Source organism: Ranitomeya variabilis, chromosome 5, assembly GCF_051348905.1.
Source record: "Ranitomeya variabilis isolate aRanVar5 chromosome 5, aRanVar5.hap1, whole genome shotgun sequence".
Taxonomy (NCBI): Eukaryota; Metazoa; Chordata; class Amphibia; order Anura; family Dendrobatidae; genus Ranitomeya; species Ranitomeya variabilis.
In genome coordinates this window covers 263,032,803-263,058,637 of record NC_135236.1, presented here as the reverse complement: position 1 = coordinate 263,058,637, position 25,835 = coordinate 263,032,803, and the positions used below count along the sequence as shown (strand labels likewise).

Sequence of the window (25,835 nt, the reverse complement as noted above, 5' to 3'; positions counted from 1 at the left end):
GGCACTCGCTCTCCCCGAGGCTCCATTGTGGTTGTTGTGATGCTGGCGCCTAATCAGCGCCTTTGGGCAAATCGAACATGAAGAAGTCCGGGCTGCAGGTGATCTCAAACTTCTCTTCCTGCTCAATTCAGCAGGAGGCGGGGACAGTGACGCCAGCGCTGATTGGACGCCGGCATCCTGTGTCACGACCACCACACCGGAGCCCAGGGACCGCGAGTGCCGACACCGCGGGAACGGTGCCAGCACAGGAGGGGAGCTTTATTATTTTATGGGGGCCATCTACATATAGATCTGCCAGGTCTTCAAGCTCAAGTTACTGTCTTCCTCCCTTATTTGTAAAGACGTTCATATGTATGTATAGTATGTATTTGTAGATGTATTAAAATCTCAAATCTTAACAAACTGATGACATATTAGTCTGTGGTTTTCTCTCTTTGAAAAGCAGAAGATAAAATCATCTGCATATCTTGAGCATGTGTTTGGTCCTGTATGAAAGTCCATTCAGATGCGTTGTACTCTATACATAGTTTTCATGATAAACTTTGTAACCGTTCCTCCTTTTAGATGTGGTCTATGTGTCTGCCGCCGGCAGCATGCTGTGTCAGCTGATTAATGCGTTACTGTTACTGCCTGTCTGGGTCGCTAGACCTTTGCTCAGTTACCTGCTGGACCTGCTGCCTCCATTAGATTGCCTAAATAGATTGCTGCCGGCAGCTGTTCTTTTGGAAGATCAGGAGTTACAATGGCCTCTTCATGGTAAGTTATCATTGCTCCTTTTCTGACATACACAAATTTTATTAACATTATTGTGTTAGACTGGAAATATGTGGCTCGATATTAAGTATCAAGCAATAGTATGACAATATACAGCAGTACTATGTTAGTAGCTGTGTACCTGATATTTGATTTACATGACTAATTCTATGTGTACTTATTACACGCAGGCGGACCAGAACAAGTTGACCCAGCAGGCGTTTTACTGCCTGCACCAGCTCAGTGTTGGGTCTGGCTTGTAGACTTGGAGAGAACAGTTACATTGCTAATTGGTCGCTGCTTAGGTGGGATGCTGCAAGGGTCCCCCACATCTCAAGAGGAGCAGGACACTGCTTACTGGTTAAAGACGCCTCTGTTTGGAAATGGTATTGAGATGGATGTTCCTCAGTTGGGTAAGTAAGAGGCTTAGTGCGTGGGCAGAACAAATGTATAACAATGAATTAGAAGGTTAGCAAATTAGCATTGATTTTATGTATGCTCGTATTTATATTTTTCTCTTTCGTAGACAAGTGCATGAGTGCATTGCTGGAAGTGGCATTGTCTGCCAATGAAGAGCCAAAAACCTTTGATTACAAGTTAAGACCGGACGTTTCAATTTTGGTTGATTTAGCAGTTGGATCCACGAAGGAGCCCGCTCGTAGCTTGTGGATGAGTATGCAGGATTATGCCATCAGTAAAGGTATGTGAATTTTAAGTACAGATTGCGCCTAAGGGCTCACTTATGCTGACTGATGGGGTCCATGTCAAACCACTGCTGTCTGTCTACACGTGTGCTAGTTGGTGGCTGTTTAATAGCATGTTTTAGAAAGGTCAACCGCGCTTCTGATTGCCATAGAATGATCACGAACAGATCTTTCTGTGCTCATAGACTGCCATTGTTGTTGGCAGCACATGTCTTGTTTGCTGCTGAAAAGTTATCGTTCTAACGAAATTTAAAATCATTACACCTGATGAACGAGCGTTTCCTAGGAATGCTTCTTTATGATTATCTGCTACTGTAAATGCAACTTAAGACTTAGTTATCCATCGGTGAATAAATAATGAAAGTGACATTTTGTTTCCCCATACCAGACTGGGACAGTGCCGCAGTTAGTAATGAGTCGCTGCTGGACACAGTATCACGGTTTGTTCTTGCTGCACTTCTGAAGCATACAGGGCTTTTGTCACAAGCATCTGGTGAAAGCAGGTCAGTGTGTGTGTTTTGTACGATAACTATTCAGAAATTCTCTTAGGGTGCATACACACTATTAGCAGTGTGCGTTGGAGATAAAATCCTCCCAATGGAACTACATAGGAATAGTGTCACACTTCTCCCATGGGCTCTCATGTTAAAGTATACTATGCAGTATTACTCTGTCGCCTCATTGGGGGACACAGGACCATGGGTGTTATGCTGCTGTCCACTAGGAGGCGACACTATGCATAATCTGAAAAAGATTAACTGTGGCTCCTCCTGTGCAGTATACACCCCTGGACGGCATCAGCCTTCTCCAGTTTTTGCTTAGTGTCGCAAAGGAGGCACACCTAAAGATTTTTACTACGTTTTACTCCGTTTCCCGTTTTCCGACGGGATTACAGATGAAGAAAAGAGGGTCTCCTGTGAGACCCCCGGCATGGCTCCTTCCTCGGCCCCCTATTATGGGGTGCCCAGTTGAAGTTGAGATGGCTATTCCCCATGCTGCTCCTTCCCCAACCTCTCGGGTGTTGGTTCGAAGTCGAGACCCCCCTCCTTCCCCAATTCCTTTTGGTTTCTGGGTTGAGGTCGAGGCGAGGATAAAGGCCCCTGAAGGTGTGTGACAAAGCACCCTCCCTATCCCCCTCTGGGGGTATTAGGTTGAGACACCTCAGGTAGGGCCTGTACAGGCAGCATCCTACAGCTCCCAGCAATGGGCCAGCACACTGCGCCTGCATCCAGGGACCCCAGCCCAGCTGCGGGCTCCTGTTGGGGCCGGGGGGAGTGCAGGCAGGCATGGCACATACAGACACAGGGTTCCCTGCGTCCCTGTCTCTGCGGCAGCACCAGCTCTATACTGCCTCAGGGGGACCCCAGCCGGGCTCCCCCTTCCGCTTATAGCCCCACCGCCATCCTGCCTTCAAATCCGGAGGGGTCCGGTTCAGATCCGACCCCCTCCCGGACTTTCGCGCCGGCCTGGAGCCCTTCTGGGCCTCAGGCATCTAATTTAGGCCCCGGCTTCGGCCTAGCTGAAGCAGCAGCCTCCTCTCCGCCCCCCGGCCCGCCCCCCGGATGACAAATATGACACTCTACAGTGTCATACAAGGGGCGGATCGAGACAGAAAGGGCGGGTTTTTTATAGCCTTGCCGCCTTTTTCCAGCTCTCCGCCCCCTTCTCCTCCTCTCTCTTCTGTCTCTGCAGCCATTTTCGGCTGCAGATTAACCCTGCATCTCCCGGTCCTTCAGGACCAGGCAGCCAGTCTCCGGGGGGCACAGGACTGTGGATTTTCGGCGCTGGACCTAGGGGTACACTGGGTGGGGTAAGATCACAGCTGGGTTATCTTTACTCAGCTGTGAATCCATATTACCTATAAGGCTCCCCTGTAGGTTCTCTACCCCTGTAAGGTCCATCTGCTGGCAGCACTTCTGCACTCTGTGCACTATGCCGGGCTCAAGGTCTAAGAGAACCAGGCAGAACTGCTATTATGCATTCTGCACAGCCTGCGGGACCGCTCTCCCCAGTAGTAGCACGTACCCGCATTGTCAGAACTGTATACAAACTACTGTGTCACAGCCTCAAGAAGCCCCTGCCAATGCCTCGGTGTCTAATGCCACGCCGGAATGGGCTACTCAGTTATCGCAATCTATGACGCAGTCTATAGATAACCTAACTTCCACATTGCTTCAGGCTCTGCAGGGTCATGCCCCGGCTATGACCGTTACCCAACAACGGGTGAGCTTGACTCAGGAACAAGATGACCCTGGCACATCCACGTCTAGGTCAGGACGCAAGCGGATCCATAGATCAAGTCCATCTGCGTCATCCCATAGCACACGGTCATCCCCCTCTAGGGAGAGACACCGTTGCTCCAGGTCATCTAGACCGTCCCATTCCAGGGACAGACAATGCAGATCTCCGCAATCCCCAACCAGAGAAGGCCTCCTCCCCAGCTCACCTAGCAGGGGACGCCTCAGTGATACACAGGATTCGGAAGGCATCTGCGACTCTGACTCAGACAGAGAAACTGAGGGGTCCCTGATCCCAATCCCTCCTAGCAATACAGCGCTAGTTGAGGACATAATATCGTCCATCCATCGGGTGCTGGACATTTCTGATCCGCCACCAGAGGCCCCAGAACATCAGATTTCCTTTGAAGGACCTCTGAAGCCGCCTAAGGTTTTTTCTAACCACCCAGAGTTTAAGGCGATCCTTAAAAAACAGCTCTCACAGCCTGAGAAAAAATTCGCTAATCGCAAATATCTGGAGGCGAGGTACCCCTTCCCACAGAAGGACACCAAGGAATGGACAGATCCACCTGAAGTGGATCCCCCAGTCTCCAGGCTAGCAGCACAGACCCTCCTTTCACTGCCAGATAGCTCAACCCTAAGGGACGCAGCAGACCGGCAGGTAGAACGCATGGCTCGTTCAATTTTCGAGGCAGCAGGGGCATCCCTGGCTCCCGCGTTCGCCTCAGTTTGGGCTGCCAAGGCCATTCTGGCCTGGGCAAAGAATTTACAAGCCTTCCAAGCATCCGCTCCTGAACTGTCGGACCAAGCGGTTCAAATTGCTGTTGTAGCAGATTACATGCTCCATGCAGCTCTGGATTCAGCAAGGGGAGTCGCGGGGATAGCATCAAACGCCATCACGATTCGGCGTATCCTCTGGCTGCGGGAATGGAAAGCGGACGCAGCCTCAAAGAAGTCCCTCACGCACCTCCCCTACCTCAGTGGGAGACTTTTCGGTGAACAGTTGGACACTATGATATCCAACGCCACAGGGGGTAAGAGTACTTCTCTTCCCCAACTGAAACCTAAACGCACTTACAAGAAGCGTAACCAAACTCGATTCCGATCCTTTCGGAATTCCTCCGGCTGGTCCGTCTCGCGTCCAGTACAAAATCGTAACCGTTCCCCACGCAGGGACAACTCACGATCGACGCAAAGGTCGGACAAGACCTGGCAGTCAAAAGCAGGCCAGTCTAAGCCCAGAGGAGGAAAATCTCAGACCTTCTCCTCCTCATGACTCACGGACTCCGGAAGACACCACACCAGTAGGCGGCCGACTTTTGCTCTTTCATCAAGTCTGGCTGCCTATTACAGAAGACAGGTGGGTCACGGAACTAGTGTCTTCCGGATACAAAATAGACTTCACCTCCAACCCACCGGACCGGTTCTTCCTCTCTGTCCCCCCAAAACCGCCAGCCAAGGCTCGAGCCTATCACCAAGCGGTCTCCTCGCTTTGTCAATCAGGAGTCATAGTACCGGTACCCACGACCGACCGCTTCCGAGGGTTCTACTCCAATCTGTTCGTAGTTCCCAAGAAAGGAGGCAGTGTACGGCCCATACTAGACCTAAAACAGCTCAACAACTATGTACGGGTCCGTCATTTCCGCATGGAGTCCCTTCGGTCCATCATTGCGTCCATGGAGAAGGGAGAATATCTCGCCTCCATAGACATACAAGACGCATACCTGCATATACCCATTGCACCTGCCCATCAGAGGTTTCTCAGGTTCGCAATAGGCCAGGACCACTACCAATTCGTGGCTCTCCCCTTTGGACTCGCCACGGCTCCCAGAGTGTTCACCAAGGTCATGGCAGCCACCATGGATGTCCTGCACTCCAGAGGCATAGTAGTCGTTCCATACCTGGACGATCTACTCATCAAGGCTCCCACCTTCAAGGACTGCGAGCTCAGCGTCTCAATCACAACCGATACTCTCAGTCGCATGGGCTGGTTAATCAACCTACAAAAGTCATCACCAACCCCGAGTCAGTCCCTGACCTTCCTGGGAATGTTATTCAACACCTCCAGGGGTCTAGTGCTCCTTCCCAAGGACAAGGCACTGGCTCTCCGACTAGCAGTTCGCACCCTCCTCCGCAAACCCCCTCGATCTCTTCGGTTTGCCATGAGAGTTCTCGGCAAGATGGCAGCGGCAATAGAAGCTGTCCCATTTGCCCAGTTTCACCTCAGACCTCTCCAACTAGCCATTCTCAAGTCCTGGGACAGGAATCCCTTTTCTCTCGACAGGGAGTTCCAGCTAACGTCGTCAACCAGGAGGTCCCTGCACTGGTGGCTCAAGCCAACCTCGCTAGCAAAGGGGAAATCCTTTCTCTCAGGTCAATGGAAGGTCCTGACCACCGACGCGAGCCTGACGGGTTGGGGTGCGGTGCACCTACACCACAGGGCACAGGGCAAGTGGTCCCCAGCGGAAGCGACCATGCCCATCAACATCCTGGAAATTCGTGCCATCCTACTGGCATTGAGGGCCTTCCATCACTTACTGGCAGCCTCTCACATCAGGATACAGTCGGACAATGCCACGGCTGTGGCATACAGGTCCTTCTCAAAAAATTAGCATATAGTGTTAAATTTCATTATTTACCATAATGTAATGATTACAATTAAACTTTAATATATTATAGATTCATTATCCACCAACTGAAATTTGTCAGGTCTTTTATTGTTTTAATACTGATGATTTTGGCCTACAACTCCTGATAACCCAAAAAACCTGTCTCAATAAATTAGCATATCAAGAAAAGGTTCTCTAAACGACCTATTACCCTAATCTTCTGAATCAACTAATTAACTCTAAACACATGCAAAAGATACCTGAGGCTTTTAAAAACTCCCTGCCTGGTTCATTACTCAAAACCCCCATCATGGGTAAGACTAGCGACCTGACAGATGTCAAGAAGGCCATCATTGACACCCTCAAGCAAGAGGGTAAGACCCAGAAAGAAATTTCTCAACAAATAGGCTGTTCCCAGAGTGCTGTATCAAGGCACCTCAATGGTAAGTCTGTTGGAAGGAAACAATGTGGCAGAAAACGCTGTACAACGAGAAGAGGTGACCAGACCCTGAGGAAGATTGTGGAGAAGGACCGATTCCAGACCTTGGGGAACCTGAGGAAGCAGTGGACTGAGTCTGGTGTGGAAACATCCAGAGCCACCGTGCACAGGCGTGTGCAGGAAATGGGCTACAGGTGCCGCATTCCCCAGGTAAAGCCACTTTTGAACCATAAACAGCGGCAGAAGCGCCTGACCTGGGCTACAGAGAAGCAGCACTGGACTGTTGCTAAGTGGTCCCAAGTACTTTTTTCTGATGAAAGCAAATTTTGCATGTCATTCGGAAATCAAGGTGCCAGAGTCTGGAGGAAGACTGGGGAGAAGGAAATGCCAAAATGCCTGAAGTCCAGTGTCAAGTACCCAGTCAGTGATGGTGTGGGGTGCCATGTCAGCTGCTGGTGTTGGTCCACTGTGTTTCATCAAGGGCAGGGTCAATGCAGCTAGCTATCAGGAGATTTTGGAGCACTTCATGCTTCCTGGCACCTGCTCACAGTGCCAAAACCACTGGTAAATGGTTTACTGACCATGGTATTACTGTGCTCAATTGGCCTGCCAACTCTCCTGACCTGAACCCCATAGAGAATCTGTGGGATATTGTGAAGAGAAAGTTGAGAGACGCAAGACCCAACACTCTGGATGAGCTTAAGGCCGCTATTGAAGCATCCTGGGCCTCCATGACATCTCAGCAGTGTCACAGGCTGATTGCCTCCATGCCACGCCGCATTGAAGCAGTCATTTCTGCCAAAGGATTCCCGACCAAGTATTGAGTGCATAACTGAACATTATTATTTGATGGTTTTTTTGTTTGTTATTAAAAAACACTTTTATTTGATTGGACGGTTGAAATATGCTAATTTATTGAGACAGGTTTTTTGGGTTATCAGGAGTTGTAGGCCAAAATCATCAGTATTAACCCCTTAATCCCGTATGACGTACTATACCGTCGAGGTGGGGTGGGCCTTAATTCCCGGTGACGGTATAGTACGTCATACGCGATCGGCCGCGCTCACGGGGGGAGCGCGGCCGATCGCGGCCGGGTGTCGGCTGCATATCGCAGCTGACATCCGGCACTATGTGCCAGGAGCGGTCACGGACCGCCCCCGGCACATTAACCCCCGGCACACCGCGATCAAACATGATCGCGGTGTACCGGCGGTACAGGGAAGCATCGCGCAGGGAGGGGGCTCCCTGCGTGCTTCCCTGAGACGATCGGTACAAGGTGATGTACTCACCTCGTACCGAACGTCTTCTCCCTGCAGGCCCCGGATCCAAAATGGCCGAGGGGCTGTATCCGGGTCCTGCAGGGAGCACTTCCGGGTCGGAGCAGGCTGCAGATGAAAGCTGCAGCCTGCACGGCTGTAAGTGAGATCGGAGATCTCACAGAGTGCTGTGCACACTGTGAGATCAGCGATCTGTAATGTCCCCCCCCTGGGACAAAGTAAAAAAGTAAAAAAAAAAATTCCACATGTGTAAAAAAAAAAAAAAAAAATTCCTAAATAAATAATAATAAAAAAAAAAAATATTATTCCCATAAATACATTTCTTTATCTAAAAAAAACAAACAAAAACAATAAAAGTACACATATTTAGTATCGCCGCGTCCGTAACGACCCAACCTATAAAACTGGCCCACTAGTTAACCCCTTCAGTAAACACCGTAAGAAAAAAAAAAAAAAAACGAGGCAAAAAACAACGCTTTATTACCATACCGCCGAACAAAAAGTGGAATAACACGCGATCAAAAAGACGGATATAAATAACCATGTTACCGCTGAAAACGTCATCTTGTCCCGCAAAAAACGAGCCGCCATACAGCATCATCAGCAAAAAAATAAAAAAGTTATAGTCCTGAGAATAAAGCGATACCAAAATAATTATTTTTTCTATAAAATAGTTTTTATCGTATAAAAGCGTCAAAACATAAAAAAATGATATAAATGAGGTATCGCTGTAATCGTACTGACCCGACGAATAAAACTGCTTTATCAATTTTACCAAGCGCAGAACGGTATAAACGCCTCTCCCAAAAGAAATTCATGAATAGCTGGTTTTTGGTTATTCTGCCTCACAAAAATCGGAATAAAAAGTAATAAAAAATGGTCACGTGTCCGAAAATGTTACCAATAAAAACGTCAACTCGTCCCGCAAAAAACAAGACCTCACATGACTCTGTGGACCAAAATGTGGAAAAATTATAGGTCTCAAAATGTGGAGACGCAAAAACTTTTTTGCTATAAAAAGCGTCTTTTAGTCTGGTTTCACACTTGCGTTTTTATCTGCATGCGTTTTTTAAAAAAACCGCATGTGTGAAAAAATGCATGTAAACGCGGTAAAACGCATGCGTTTTTATAGAAAAACACAAGAAAACAAGAAAAAAACAAAAAACCCTAACCCTACCCCTAACCTGAAATACGTGGCACTGAAATATACGTTTATATACGTATATACGTATATAAGTGCCACGATATTTCAGTGGCCACGTATATAAGTGCCACGTATATAAGTGCCACGTATATAAGTGCCACGTATTTAAGTGCCACGTATTTAAGTGCCACGTATTTAAGTGCCACGTATTTAAGTGCCACGTATTTAAGTGCCACGTATTTAAGTGCCACGTATTTAAGTGCCACGTATTTAAGTGCCACGTATTTAAGTGCCACGTATTTAAGTGCCACGTATTTAAGTGCCACGTATTTAAGTGCCACGTATTTACGTGCCACGTATTTACGTGCCACGTATTTACGTGCCACGTATTTTTCAGTGCCTGAAATACGTGGCACTGAAATACGTGGCACTGAAATACGTGGCACTGAAATATCGTGGCACTTAAATACGTGGCCCTTAAATACGTGGCCCTTAAATACGTGGCACTTACATACGTGGCACTTACATACGTGGCACTTACATACGTGGCACTTACATACGTGGCACTTACATACGTGGCACTTACATACGTGGCACTTACATACGTGGCACTTACATACGTGGCACTTACATACGTGGCACTTACATACGTGGCACTTACATACGTGGCACTTACATACGTGGCACTTACATACGTGGCACTTACATACGTGGCACTTACATACGTGGCACTTACATACGTGGCACTTATGACTGTCAGAAAATGTTCAGTAAACGGTTAGGGGTGAGGTTAGGGGTAGGGTTTCAGGTAGAATTGGGGAGTTTCCACTGTTCAGGCACATCAGGGGCTCTCCAAACGCGACATGGCGTCCAATCTCAATTCCAGCCAATTCTGCGTTGAAAAAGTAAAACAGTGCTCCTTCCCTTCCGAGCTCTCCCGTGCGTCCAAAAAGGGGTTTACCCCAACATATGGGGTATCAGCGTACTAGGGACAAATTGAACAACAACTTCTGGGGTCCAAGTTCTCTTGTTATCCTTGGGAAAATAAAAATTTGGGGGGCTAAAAATCATTTTTGTGGGAAAAAAATATGTTTTATTTTCACGGCTCTGCGTTGTAAACTGTAGTGAAACACTTGGGGGTTCAAAGTTCTCACAACACATCTAGATAAGTTCCTTGGGAGGTCTAGTTTCCAATATGGGGTCACTTGTGGGGGGTTTGTACTATTTGGGTACATCAGGGGCTCTGCAAATGCAACGTGACGCCTGCAGACCAATCCATTTAAGTCTGCATGCCAAATGGCGCTCCTTCCCTTCCGAGCTCTGTCATGCGCCCAAACAGTGGTTCCCCCCCACATAGGGGGTATCAGCGTACTCAGGACAAATTGGACAACAACTTTTAGGGTCCAATTTATCCTGATACCCTTGTGAAAATACAAAACTGGGGGCTAAAAAATCATTTTTGTGAAAAAAAAAATAATTTTTATTTTCACGGCTCTGCGTTATAAACTGTAATGAAACACTTGGGGGTTCAAAGTTCTCACAACACATCTAGATAAGTTCCTTGGGGGGTCTAGTTTCCAATATGGGGTCACTTGTGGGGGGTTTGTACTGTTTGGGTACATCAGGGGCTCTGCAAATGCAAGGTGACGCCTGCAGACCAATCCATTTAAGTCTGCATTCCAAATGGCGCTCCTTCCCTTCTGAGCTCTGTCATGCGCCCAAACAGTGGTTCCCCCCCACATAGGGGGTATCAGCGTACTCAGGACAAATTGGACAACAACTTTTAGGGTCCAATTTATCCTGATACCCTTGTGAAAATACAAAACTGGGGGCTAAATTTCATTTTTGTGAAAAAAAAAAAAAAAAAATTATTTTCACGGCTCTGCGTTATAAACTGTAGTGAAACACTTGGGGGTTCAAAGCTCTCAAAACACATCTAGATAAGTTCCTTAGGGGGTCTACTTTCCAAAATGGTGTCACTTGTGGGGGGGTTTAATGTTTAGGCACATCAGGGGCTCTCCAAACGCAACATGGCATCCCATCTTAATTCCAGTCAATTTTGCATTGAAAAGTAAAATAGCGCTTCTTCCCTTCTGAGCTCTGCTATGCGCCCAAACAATGGTTTACACCCACATATGGGGTATCGTCGTACTCAGGACAAATTGCACAACAACTTTTGTGGTCTAATTTCTTCTCTTACCCTTGGGGAAATAAAAAAATGGGGGTGAAAAGATCATTTTTGTGAAAAAATATGATTTTTTATTTTTACGGCTCTGCATTATAAACTTCTGTGAAGCACTTGTTGGGTCAAAGTGCTCACCACACATCTAGATAAGTTCCTTAGGGGGTCTACTTTCCAAAATGGTGTCACTTGTTAGGGGTTTCAATGTTTAGGCACATCAAGGGCTCTCTAAATGCAACATGGCGTCCCATCTCAATTCCAGTCAATTTTGCATTGAAAAGTCAAATGGCGCTCCTTCCCTTCCGAGCTCTGCCCTGCGCCCAAACAATGGTTTACACCCACATATGGGGTATCAGCGTACTCAGGACAAATTGCACAACAATTTTTGGGGTCCAATTTCTTCTCTCACCCTTGGGAAAATAAAAAATTGGGGGTGAAAAGATCATTTTTGTGAAAAAATATGATTTTTTATTTTTACGGCTCTGCATTATAAACTTCTGTAAAGCACTTGTTGGGTCAAAGTGCTCACCACACATCTAGATAAGTTCCTTAGGGGGTCTACTTTCCAAAATGGTGTCACTTGTTAGGGGTTTCAATGTTTAGGCACATCAGGGGCTCTCCAAATGCAACATGGCGTCCCATCTCAATTCCAGTCAATTTTGCATTGAAAAGTCAAATGGCGCTCCTTTGCTTCCAAGCTCTGCCATGCGCCCAAACTGTGGTTTACCCCCACATATGGGGTATCAGCGTACTCAGGACAAATTGTACAACAACTTTTGGGGTCTATTTTCTCCTGTTACCCTTGGTAAAATAAAACAAATTGGAGCTGAAATAAATTTTGTGTGAAAAAAAGTTAAATGTTCATTTTTATTTAAACATTCCAAAAATTCCTGTGAAACACCTGAAGGGTTAATAAACTTCTTGAAAGTGGTTTTGAGTACCTTGAGGGGTGCAGTTTTTAGAATGGTGTCACACTTGGGTATTTTCTATCATATAGACCCGTCAAAATGACTTCAAATGAGATGTGGTCCCTAAAAAAAAATGGTGTTGTAAAAATGAGAAATTGCTGGTCAACTTTTAACCCTTATAACTCCGTTACAAAAAAAAATTTTGGTTCCAAAATTGTGCTGATGTAAAGTAGACATGTGGGAAATGTTATTTATTAAGTATTTTGTGTGACATATGTCTGTGATTTAAGGGCATAAAAATTCAAAGTTGGAAAATTGCGAAATTTTTAAAATTTTCGCCAAATATTCGTTTTTTTCACAAATAAACGCAAGTTATATCGAAGAAATTTTACCACTAACATGAAGTACAATATGTCACGAGAAAACAATGTCAGAATCGCCAAGATCCGTTGAAGCGTTCCAGAGTTATAACCTCATAAAGGGACAGTGGTCAGAATTGTAAAAATTGGCCTGGTCATTAACGTGCAAACCACCCTCGGGGCTTAAGGGGTTAAAACAATAAAAGACCTGACAAATTTCAGTTGGTGGATAATGAATCTATAATATATGAAAGTTTAATTGTAATCATTACATTATGGTAAATAATGAAATTTAACACTATATGCTAATTTTTTGAGAAGGACCTGTATGTGAATCATCAAGGGGGTACCCGCAGTACCCAGGCGATGCGGGAAGTGTCACATATCCTCCGCTGGGCGGAGGACACAGGGTCGGTTCTTTCGGCGGTCCACATTCCGGGTGTGGACAACTGGGAAGCAGACTTCCTCAGCCGACAAGGAATAGACTCGGGAGAGTGGTCTCTCCATCCCGAAATTTTTCAACAGATCTGTCTCCGCTGGGGGACCCCGGATGTGGACCTAATGGCATCCCATTTCAATGCCAAGGTCTCCAACTTCATTGCCAGAACACACGATCCGCGGTCGCTCGGAGCAGACGCTCTGGTTCAGGACTGGACCCAGTTCCAGCTTCTGTACATTTTTCCACCTCTCCCCCTGATATCCAGAGTGGTGAGGAAGATCAAACAAGAGGGAGTTCCAACCATCCTCATTGCACCAGACTGGCCCAGACGCACATGGTACGCCGACATCGTACAACTCACAGCAGACGCTCCTTGGCGTCTCCCCGACCGCCACGATCTTCTATCACAAGGGCCGTTCTACCACCAGAACTCAGGGGCTCTCAATTTGACGGCGTGGCCCTTGAGACCTGGGTTCTAACCCAGGCAGGGCTCTCGGCAGATGTCATTGGAACCATGATCAGAGCACGGAAACCAGCCTCTGCCAAGATTTATTACCGTACCTGGAAAGCTTTCTTTACCTGGTGCGAATCTCGTGGCCAGATCCCACTCCCTTATTCCATACCCAAAGTACTTGGTTTTCTTCAATCGGGTCTGGAGGCCAGGCTGTCCTTGGGCTCGCTTAAGAGCCAGGTGTCAGCCCTCTCAGTGCTTTTCCAAAGGCGCATTGCTACCAAGCCGCAAGTAAGGACTTTCCTTCAGGGGGTTTCCCGATTGGTTCCCCCCTACAGACGACCACTAGAAACGTGGGACCTCAACCTGGTCCTGACAGCATTGCAGGAACCACCCTTCGAACCTCTTAAGGAGGTCCCGCTCCGCCTTCTTTCCCAGAAGGTGGTTTTCCTGGTGGCAATCACCTCGCTACGCAGGGTGTCTGAACTGACAGCACTCTCCTGCAGACGGCCTTTCCTGGCATTTCACCAGGACAAGGTAGTTCTTCGTACGGTCCCATCCTTCCTGATGTACTCACCTCGTACCGAACGTCTTCTCCCTGCAGGCCCCGGATCCAAAATGGCCGAGGGGCTGTATCCGGGTCCTGCAGGGAGCACTTCCGGGTCGGAGCAGGCTGCAGATGAAAGCTGCAGCCTGCACGGCTGTAAGTGAGATCGGAGATCTCACAGAGTGCTGTGCACACTGTGAGATCAGCGATCTGTAATGTCCCCCCCTGGGACAAAGTAAAAAAGTAAAAAAAAAAATTCCACATGTGTAAAAAAAAAAAAAAAAAATTCCTAAATAAATAATAATAAAAAAAAAAAATATTATTCCCATAAATACATTTCTTTATCTAAAAAAAACAAACAAAAACAATAAAAGTACACATATTTAGTATCGCCGCGTCCGTAACGACCCAACCTATAAAACTGGCCCACTAGTTAACCCCTTCAGTAAACACCGTAAGAAAAAAAAAAAAAAAACGAGGCAAAAAACAACGCTTTATTACCATACCGCCGAACAAAAAGTGGAATAACACGCGATCAAAAAGACGGATATAAATAACCATGTTACCGCTGAAAACGTCATCTTGTCCCGCAAAAAACGAGCCGCCATACAGCATCATCAGCAAAAAAATAAAAAAGTTATAGTCCTGAGAATAAAGCGATACCAAAATAATTATTTTTTCTATAAAATAGTTTTTATCGTATAAAAGCGTCAAAACATAAAAAAATGATATAAATGAGGTATCGCTGTAATCGTACTGACCCGACGAATAAAACTGCTTTATCAATTTTACCAAGCGCAGAACGGTATAAACGCCTCTCCCAAAAGAAATTCATGAATAGCTGGTTTTTGGTTATTCTGCCTCACAAAAATCGGAATAAAAAGTAATAAAAAATGGTCACGTGTCCGAAAATGTTACCAATAAAAACGTCAACTCGTCCCGCAAAAAACAAGACCTCACATGACTCTGTGGACCAAAATGTGGAAAAATTATAGGTCTCAAAATGTGGAGACGCAAAAACTTTTTTGCTATAAAAAGCGTCTTTTAGTCTGGTTTCACACTTGCGTTTTTATCTGCATGCGTTTTTTAAAAAAACCGCATGTGTGAAAAAATGCATGTAAACGCGGTAAAACGCATGCGTTTTTATAGAAAAACACAAGAAAACAAGAAAAAAACAAAAAACCCTAACCCTACCCCTAACCTGAAATACGTGGCACTGAAATATACGTTTATATACGTATATACGTATATAAGTGCCACGATATTTCAGTGGCCACGTATATAAGTGCCACGTATATAAGTGCCACGTATATAAGTGCCACGTATTTAAGTGCCACGTATTTAAGTGCCACGTATTTAAGTGCCACGTATTTAAGTGCCACGTATTTAAGTGCCACGTATTTAAGTGCCACGTATTTAAGTGCCACGTATTTAAGTGCCACGTATTTAAGTGCCACGTATTTAAGTGCCACGTATTTAAGTGCCACGTATTTAAGTGCCACGTATTTAAGTGCCACGTATTTAAGTGCCACGTATTTAAGTGCCACGTATTTACGTGCCACGTATTTACGTGCCACGTATTTACGTGCCACGTATTTTTCAGTGCCTGAAATACGTGGCACTGAAATACGTGGCACTGAAATACGTGGCACTGAAATATCGTGGCACTTAAATACGTGGCCCTTAAATACGTGGCCCTTAAATACGTGGCCCTTACATACGTGGCACTTACATACGTGGCACTTACATACGTGGCACTTACATACGTGGCACTTACATACGTGGCACTTACATACGTGGCACTTACATACGTGGCACTTACATACGTGGCACTTACATACGTGGCACTTACATACGTGGCACTTACATACGTGGCACTTACATACGTGGCACTTACATACGTGGCACTTACATACGTGGCACTTACATACGTGGCACTTACATACGTGGCACTTATATACGTGGCACTTATGACTGTCAGAAAATGTTCAGTAAACGGTTAGGGGTGAGGTTAGGGGTAGGGTTTCAGGTAGAATTGGGGAGTTTCCACTGTTCAGGCACATCAGGGGCTCTCCAAACGCGACATGGCGTCCAATCTCAATTCCAGCCAATTCTGCGTTGAAAAAGTAAAACAGTGCTCCTTCCCTTCCGAGCTCTCCCGTGCGTCCAAAAAGGGGTTTACCCCAACATATGGGGTATCAGCGTACTAGGGACAAATTGAACAACAACTTCTGGGGTCCAAGTTCTCTTGTTATCCTTGGGAAAATAAAAATTTGGGGGGCTAAAAATCATTTTTGTGGGAAAAAAATATGTTTTATTTTCACGGCTCTGCGTTGTAAACTGTAGTGAAACACTTGGGGGTTCAAAGTTCTCACAACACATCTAGATAAGTTCCTTGGGAGGTCTAGTTTCCAATATGGGGTCACTTGTGGGGGGTTTGTACTATTTGGGTACATCAGGGGCTCTGCAAATGCAACGTGACGCCTGCAGACCAATCCATTTAAGTCTGCATGCCAAATGGCGCTCCTTCCCTTCCGAGCTCTGTCATGCGCCCAAACAGTGGTTCCCCCCCACATAGGGGGTATCAGCGTACTCAGGACAAATTGGACAACAACTTTTAGGGTCCAATTTATCCTGATACCCTTGTGAAAATACAAAACTGGGGGCTAAAAAATCATTTTTGTGAAAAAAAAAATAATTTTTATTTTCACGGCTCTGCGTTATAAACTGTAATGAAACACTTGGGGGTTCAAAGTTCTCACAACACATCTAGATAAGTTCCTTGGGGGGTCTAGTTTCCAATATGGGGTCACTTGTGGGGGGTTTGTACTGTTTGGGTACATCAGGGGCTCTGCAAATGCAAGGTGACGCCTGCAGACCAATCCATTTAAGTCTGCATTCCAAATGGCGCTCCTTCCCTTCTGAGCTCTGTCATGCGCCCAAACAGTGGTTCCCCCCCACATAGGGGGTATCAGCGTACTCAGGACAAATTGGACAACAACTTTTAGGGTCCAATTTATCCTGATACCCTTGTGAAAATACAAAACTGGGGGCTAAATTTCATTTTTGTGAAAAAAAAAAAAAAAAATTATTTTCACGGCTCTGCGTTATAAACTGTAGTGAAACACTTGGGGGTTCAAAGCTCTCAAAACACATCTAGATAAGTTCCTTAGGGGGTCTACTTTCCAAAATGGTGTCACTTGTGGGGGGGTTTAATGTTTAGGCACATCAGGGGCTCTCCAAACGCAACATGGCATCCCATCTTAATTCCAGTCAATTTTGCATTGAAAAGTAAAATAGCGCTTCTTCCCTTCTGAGCTCTGCTATGCGCCCAAACAATGGTTTACACCCACATATGGGGTATCGTCGTACTCAGGACAAATTGCACAACAACTTTTGTGGTCTAATTTCTTCTCTTACCCTTGGGGAAATAAAAAAATGGGGGTGAAAAGATCATTTTTGTGAAAAAATATGATTTTTTATTTTTACGGCTCTGCATTATAAACTTCTGTGAAGCACTTGTTGGGTCAAAGTGCTCACCACACATCTAGATAAGTTCCTTAGGGGGTCTACTTTCCAAAATGGTGTCACTTGTTAGGGGTTTCAATGTTTAGGCACATCAAGGGCTCTCTAAATGCAACATGGCGTCCCATCTCAATTCCAGTCAATTTTGCATTGAAAAGTCAAATGGCGCTCCTTCCCTTCCGAGCTCTGCCCTGCGCCCAAACAATGGTTTACACCCACATATGGGGTATCAGCGTACTCAGGACAAATTGCACAACAATTTTTGGGGTCCAATTTCTTCTCTCACCCTTGGGAAAATAAAAAATTGGGGGTGAAAAGATCATTTTTGTGAAAAAATATGATTTTTTATTTTTACGGCTCTGCATTATAAACTTCTGTAAAGCACTTGTTGGGTCAAAGTGCTCACCACACATCTAGATAAGTTCCTTAGGGGGTCTACTTTCCAAAATGGTGTCACTTGTTAGGGGTTTCAATGTTTAGGCACATCAGGGGCTCTCCAAATGCAACATGGCGTCCCATCTCAATTCCAGTCAATTTTGCATTGAAAAGTCAAATGGCGCTCCTTTGCTTCCAAGCTCTGCCATGCGCCCAAACTGTGGTTTACCCCCACATATGGGGTATCAGCGTACTCAGGACAAATTGTACAACAACTTTTGGGGTCTATTTTCTCCTGTTACCCTTGGTAAAATAAAACAAATTGGAGCTGAAATAAATTTTGTGTGAAAAAAAGTTAAATGTTCATTTTTATTTAAACATTCCAAAAATTCCTGTGAAACACCTGAAGGGTTAATAAACTTCTTGAAAGTGGTTTTGAGTACCTTGAGGGGTGCAGTTTTTAGAATGGTGTCACACTTGGGTATTTTCTATCATATAGACCCGTCAAAATGACTTCAAATGAGATGTGGTCCCTAAAAAAAAATGGTGTTGTAAAAATGAGAAATTGCTGGTCAACTTTTAACCCTTATAACTCCGTTACAAAAAAAAATTTTGGTTCCAAAATTGTGCTGATGTAAAGTAGACATGTGGGAAATGTTATTTATTAAGTATTTTGTGTGACATATGTCTGTGATTTAAGGGCATAAAAATTCAAAGTTGGAAAATTGCGAAATTTTTAAAATTTTCGCCAAATATTCGTTTTTTTCACAAATAAACGCAAGTTATATCGAAGAAATTTTACCACTAACATGAAGTACAATATGTCACGAGAAAACAATGTCAGAATCGCCAAGATCCGTTGAAGCGTTCCAGAGTTATAACCTCATAAAGGGACAGTGGTCAGAATTGTAAAAATTGGCCTGGTCATTAACGTGCAAACCACCCTCGGGGCTTAAGGGGTTAAAACAATAAAAGACCTGACAAATTTCAGTTGGTGGATAATGAATCTATAATATATGAAAGTTTAATTGTAATCATTACATTATGGTAAATAATGAAATTTAACACTATATGCTAATTTTTTGAGAAGGACCTGTATGTGAATCATCAAGGGGGTACCCGCAGTACCCAGGCGATGCGGGAAGTGTCACATATCCTCCGCTGGGCGGAGGACACAGGGTCGGTTCTTTCGGCGGTCCACATTCCGGGTGTGGACAACTGGGAAGCAGACTTCCTCAGCCGACAAGGAATAGACTCGGGAGAGTGGTCTCTCCATCCCGAAATTTTTCAACAGATCTGTCTCCGCTGGGGGACCCCGGATGTGGACCTAATGGCATCCCATTTCAATGCCAAGGTCTCCAACTTCATTGCCAGAACACACGATCCGCGGTCGCTCGGAGCAGACGCTCTGGTTCAGGACTGGACCCAGTTCCAGCTTCTGTACATTTTTCCACCTCTCCCCCTGATATCCAGAGTGGTGAGGAAGATCAAACAAGAGGGAGTTCCAACCATCCTCATTGCACCAGACTGGCCCAGACGCACATGGTACGCCGACATCGTACAACTCACAGCAGACGCTCCTTGGCGTCTCCCCGACCGCCACGATCTTCTATCACAAGGGCCGTTCTACCACCAGAACTCAGGGGCTCTCAATTTGACGGCGTGGCCCTTGAGACCTGGGTTCTAACCCAGGCAGGGCTCTCGGCAGATGTCATTGGAACCATGATCAGAGCACGGAAACCAGCCTCTGCCAAGATTTATTACCGTACCTGGAAAGCTTTCTTTACCTGGTGCGAATCTCGTGGCCAGATCCCACTCCCTTATTCCATACCCAAAGTACTTGGTTTTCTTCAATCGGGTCTGGAGGCCAGGCTGTCCTTGGGCTCGCTTAAGAGCCAGGTGTCAGCCCTCTCAGTGCTTTTCCAAAGGCGCATTGCTACCAAGCCGCAAGTAAGGACTTTCCTTCAGGGGGTTTCCCGATTGGTTCCCCCCTACAGACGACCACTAGAAACGTGGGACCTCAACCTGGTCCTGACAGCATTGCAGGAACCACCCTTCGAACCTCTTAAGGAGGTCCCGCTCCGCCTTCTTTCCCAGAAGGTGGTTTTCCTGGTGGCAATCACCTCGCTACGCAGGGTGTCTGAACTGACAGCACTCTCCTGCAGACGGCCTTTCCTGGCATTTCACCAGGACAAGGTAGTTCTTCGTACGGTCCCATCCTTCCTCCCAAAGGTTGTGTCCGACTTCCACCTCAATGAGGAAATTTCACTACCATCCCTTTGTCCGGTTCCGGTTCATAGAGTGGAGAAGGCTCTGCATACGCTTGACCTTGTCAGGGCTTTGCGTATATACGTGTCTAGGACTGCGTCCTTCCGGAGGTCTGATTCCCTTTTCCTCCTTCCGGAAGGCGGCCACAAGGGTATGCCAGCTTCCAAAGCTACTCTTGCCAGGTGGATCAAATCCACCATACAAGAGGCGTATCGCCTTAAGAATTCTCCTCTTCCAGCCGGTATTACGGCACACTCTACACGGGCGGTAGGGGCCTCCTGGGCCATTCGGCACCAGGCTTCGGCACAACAAGTGTGTAAGGCGGCCACTTGGACTAGCTTACACACGTTTACTAAACACTACAGGGTTCATACCCAGTCCTCAGCGGACGCGAGCCTGGGTAGACGTGTCCTGCAGGCGGCGGTGCCCTAAGTGTACGGGCCTGTCTGCACAATATTCGTCCATTGCTTCCCACCCAGGGACTGCTTTAGGACGTCCCATGGTCCTGTGTCCCCCAATGAGGCGACAGAGTAAAGGAGATTTTTGTGTACTCACCGTAAAATCTCTTTCTCTTAGCCTCTAATTGGGGGACACAGCTCCCACCCTGTTGCCCTTTCCGGGCTGTTGTAACTGTTGAGTTCTCATATTGTTTCTTGAGCTCGTACATAGTTGCCTTCTTACAGGCATAATTATGTTATTCATGTTATGTTCCTCCTACTGCTTTTGCACAAAACTGGAGAAGGCTGATGCCGTCCAGGGGTGTATACTGCACAGGAGGAGCCACAGTTAATCTTTTTCAGATTATGCATAGTGTCGCCTCCTAGTGGACAGCAGCATAACACCCATGGTCCTGTGTCCCCCAATTAGAGGCTAAGAGAAAGAGATTTTACGGTGAGTACACAAAAATCTCCTTTTTTTAGAATGCCTATGGGAAAAATCGTGCAGTTGGCTTATGCTGTTCTATACAGTAAAGAAAAATGACTATTCTGACATACCATCTCAAAGGAGGCCAGAGGATGGCCTCCATTAGGTAACTAGGGTCAAATGGATATATGCTTCTCATGTAAGGGAGCTTTTCCTGGGTAAGCACCAAGCAAACAAAATGTGGTGGGCAAAGCTTCTTCAAGGCTCATTCAGGTGTCAGTTTTTTCGTGTTCGAGTTCTAGAAGTGTTTTTTCCATAAAGACTATAATGGCCATGAGTTCTATGGGGTTGCTCACATGATCGCACAGAAACATGGAGACATGTCCGTGTTTAATCCAAGTCACAGATCAAACTCTCCAATCTACGGGTCTGAGAAAAAAAATTGAACAGCACTTGGATGCCAGCCATGTGGTTTTCCACTAAGACTCTGTCAGGGCTTTTGGGTTTTTTGACTGCTCTTGAGGAAAAAATGAGGAAACGATGATGGAAAAAACTGACACATTGACCAAATTCATATCAGATAAAAATCTGATCAAAAACATGGATGAAAATAATTTTCTGTGCTTGGAAGAGAAATAACTAATGTCTGAATGAGCCCTTACGGTAGGCCGAAATGGCCAGGACATAGACGAAAACCGCACGGCTATTAACCCCTACAGTGATGTGATTGTTTAACAAGCAGTCACTTGGTAAAAGAGCAGTTTCCCTAAAAATCAAGTAATTATTAATGAGTAGTGATAAGCGAGTATACTCGTTGCTCGGGTGGTCTCCGAGTATTTTTTAGTGATCGGAGATTTAGTTTTTGTTGCCGCAGCTGCATGATTTACAGCTGATAGACAGCTTGAATACATGAGGGGATTCCCAGGCAACCCCCACATGTACTCAGTCTGGCTAGCAGCCGTAAATCATGCAGCTAAGGCGATGAAAACGTAAGGTACCTTCACACTAAGCGACGCTGCAGCGATACAGACAACGATGCCGATCGCTGCAGCATCGCTGTTTAGTCGTTGTGTGGTCGCTGGAGAGCTGTCACACAGACGACTCTCCAGCGACCAACGATGCCGAAGTCCCCTGGTAACCAGGGTAAACATCGGGTTACTAAGCGCAGGGCCACGCTTAGTAACCCGATGTTTACCCTGGTTACCATTGTAAAATTAAAAAAAAAAACACCACATACTCACATTCCGGTGCCCGGAGTCCGCTTCCCTGCACTCCTCCTGCATCCTGTGTCAGCGCCGAACATCTCCGGCATCTCCCACAGAGCAGAGCGGTGACGTCACCGCTCTGCTTTACGGCCGGCACTTACACAGGATGCAGGAGGAGTGCAGGGAAGCAGACGCCGGGCACCGGAATGTGAGTATGTTTTTTTTTTTTTTTTACTTTTACAATGGTAACCAGGGTAAACATCAGGTTACTAAGCGCGGCCCTGCGCTTAGTAACCCGATGTTTACCCTGGTTACCAGTGAAGACATCGCTGGATCGGTGTCACACACACCGACTCAGCGATGTCAGCGGGTGATCCAGCGACGAAATAAAGTTCTGGACTTTCAGCAACGACCAGCGATCTCACAGCGGGATCCTGATCGCTGCTGCGTGTCAAACACAACGATATCGCTATCCAGGACGCTGCAACGTCACGGATCGCTATCGTTATCGTTGTAAAGTCGCTTAGTGTGAAGGTACCTTAAGTCTCCGAGCAGTTACAAATACTCGGAGACCACCCGAGCGTGCTCGGGAAAACCCGAGCAATGAGTATACTCGCTCATCACTAATAATGAGTAATTTGAAAATGCTCATGTGCCACCCAGATATGTGAATCATAGGTTTACCTAGTTATGTAATGGCACAACCATCACACTTGTATCACTGCATAACCAGGCAGATTAGCCATTCAGGATTTTAGGAAAATGAAAATTGAATACATTAGATAATTTATAAGATCAAGATAATGTAAATTAATAAGGTTATTTACCATTTTGAGAAATGATTTAAATTGTATCCCCATATGCAATGTCTTGCTCTAAGAAGATATTTTTAGTAGTTCTAATTATCTGAATTCTTCTATTCCATTTACTTAGGTACCAGCCAGGGAAATCTCTAGCGGAGGTATTTCGATGTGTGTACAAGGTCAGGAGTCGCTTGCTTGCCTGTAAGAACATGGAACTCGTCCAAACTCGCTCATCATCCAGAGAGAGATGGGTATGTCCTTTTGTCAGAACTTGCCTAAATAGCTTTTTTATATTGTTATTAGGTATTTTAGTTACCGTATTTAGGAAACTTGTTGGTGCGTTAGAGTTAACATTATATTGCTAGATAGGATAGTATAGACAAATCCACACAAACCTTTAAAGCCACAGATGGACATTTCATCAACTTTGTTACAAGTGCATTCAGGGTGGGACAAATCACAGCTAGTTTATTATTCCCTGCCATGTACATGAGTGACATCTCACCTGTGGCACATGGATTCACATGAATGGAACAATTGTAACAAACCTGCCATGTGATTTTACCTTATACAGTTTTTCCAGTAGCAGCAGCAGCTGATCTAGCTGTTTTAATACTGATCACTTGTCTTGAAGACATTGAGCATTTAAAAGGAACCTGTCACAAGAATGAACCCTCTTAAGCCGTCTATATGAGTTGAATAAAATGATACTTTGATATCTGCAATCTGATGTATTATTTCAGAGAAATCCAACTTTTTCTTACTATGTAAACATGCTGTTAATATCTGGGGAAGACAAAGATCTTCCTTGTAATCTGCCTTTGGGGCGTGTACTTCTTCCTCTGTATGGCGTTGCGTAATCCTAAGCAAGCGACAACATGCAGGGGAAAGAAGAACACGCTCCCACAATTGCTTATAGCAGGCTTTCTTGTGTGTGAGATATGTAATGACAGTCTCCTCTCACTGATCTTAATGCAGAGCTGTGTGTGATTACAAAGTGGCTGGCGTACTACAGATACAAGTGTGATACATACACCTTTAGCTTTCGACACTACAGCCAGTGTAGGGGAAGAGGCAGCTCAGCAGGGCTGACAACACTATTAATAGAGAGCTGATAGAAGTGTTTATATTGGGACAAATATTAGCTGTGTTGACCCTACCCCCACACTGGCTGCTGTGGTAAAACCTGAAGAAGTAGTGTTAGTAATCACTCTGAGGTGAGCGCTTCTCCCGGCACTTTGTAATCACACACAGCTCTGCAGAGAGAGCAGACAATCTGTCATTACATGTCTCTCACTAAGAAACCTGTTCTAAGCTATACAGGGGTGTGTTCTTTATTACCCTGTATGTTGTTGCGTGCTTTTGATTGGTCGATGTCATTCAGGGAGTATTAGTATATACCGTCGGAGGCAGACCCTCGGTGAGAACTATGTCCTGGTCTTAACACCTCATTTACATATTTAGAAAAATGTAGATTTCACTAGATTAAGGCCATCAGCTCACAGATATCAAGGTACCATTTTATTCAACTTTTTCTGACCTGCATGTCCATATAGACTGCTAAGGAGTGTTGAGAATTCTTAGATTCCCTTTAAGTTTGACATGTCTGTGTAAAGCGTGCCGTTGAATGTATGTTCTAAATCTGTGCAATTATATACATAAATAATTGAATACATCTGCTCTTAAAGGGGTTGTTCACTACTTAAACAGCCCCTTTTCAATCCCTATGTTTCCACCTTTAAAATAACACCTAATCTCGCCTACGGTGCTGTCACCATTTCTGCAGTATCAGCACTGGCTCTCCCAGGGATCGCATGACATTGTCACACAATCTCTGCGGCCAATCAGCGCTGGCTTTACTCTTCTACGGACAAATCACATACATCTGGAGGAAGTGAGACCTGCTTCTGTTTGAACATCCAGGTTGGGAGATCCATCTGCGCCTCCCTCACTGGCAAAGTGTGAGATCTCTGCTGTTATTGTGAGATCTTGCACATCTTACTAGAACAGTGCTGCCACATTACGTGCACCGTAGTTACTGAGCGAATTGCTGGGCGCGTAATGTGGCAGCACTGCTTTAGTTAAAAGTAAAAGTACAAGATATTGTTAGAAGACTCAAGATCTTGCACTTTGCCAGTGAGGACCTCTCACTATGCATGCTGGCATCTCGCATTCTGAAGTTTGGATCCCAATTTTGTTCGATGGTCCCTTTTTTTTTTTTTTTTTTTAATTCTAAAATGTATAAAAAGGGCCACACCAGACAGATAATAGGTATTCTTTAAAGCTATCAAAAATGACTAATTATTCTCCAGTCCCTCAGGCCAAATGTAACTTTTTTTTTTTTTTTTATTGCATCCTTGGGTTCCTGAGGTATAACTATTTTGTTTACTCCTTTTCTACTAATCTGACAATCAGTGCACTGGTAAATAGGCAGCTTCATCTTTCTAGGAAAAACTATAACCTCTATAGAGACTGTAATGTCCTTTCCGGTTGTTTCTTGTGAAAATAAATATGACTGGAAGGTGTCTATGCAGTGTTCGAAAAACAAACTTAGGTTTATTTGTGACTTTTTGATTCAGGGTGGAGATAAAGGATTGGGAGTAAATGCGATGCACAGTTCTCCATATTCACCTGCTGGTTGAATTTGAGAGCCCTACAGAGTGTTGAGAAACCACCAAGGAGTAAATGTGTCCCACTTTCTCCTACGCCTCATTGGGGGACACAGGACCATGGTTGTTATGCTGCT

General features: G+C 45.4%; 1 protein-coding gene across 6 annotated transcripts in view; it reads left to right on the top strand.

Moving 5' to 3' along the window:
• The window catches only part of HERC1 (HECT and RLD domain containing E3 ubiquitin protein ligase family member 1), a 194,301-nt gene that overhangs the window by 59,007 nt on the left and 109,459 nt on the right, over positions 1 to 25,835 (top strand). For all 6 annotated transcript variants that reach the window (XM_077264201.1, XM_077264204.1, XM_077264203.1 and 3 more), the window contains exons 18-22: positions 565 to 756; positions 945 to 1,166; positions 1,280 to 1,453; positions 1,846 to 1,960; positions 23,220 to 23,340. In XM_077264201.1, coding sequence (XP_077120316.1) covers positions 565 to 756; positions 945 to 1,166; positions 1,280 to 1,453; positions 1,846 to 1,960; positions 23,220 to 23,340 — 824 coding nt within the window. The remainder of the gene's footprint in view (positions 1 to 564; positions 757 to 944; positions 1,167 to 1,279; positions 1,454 to 1,845; positions 1,961 to 23,219; positions 23,341 to 25,835) is intronic.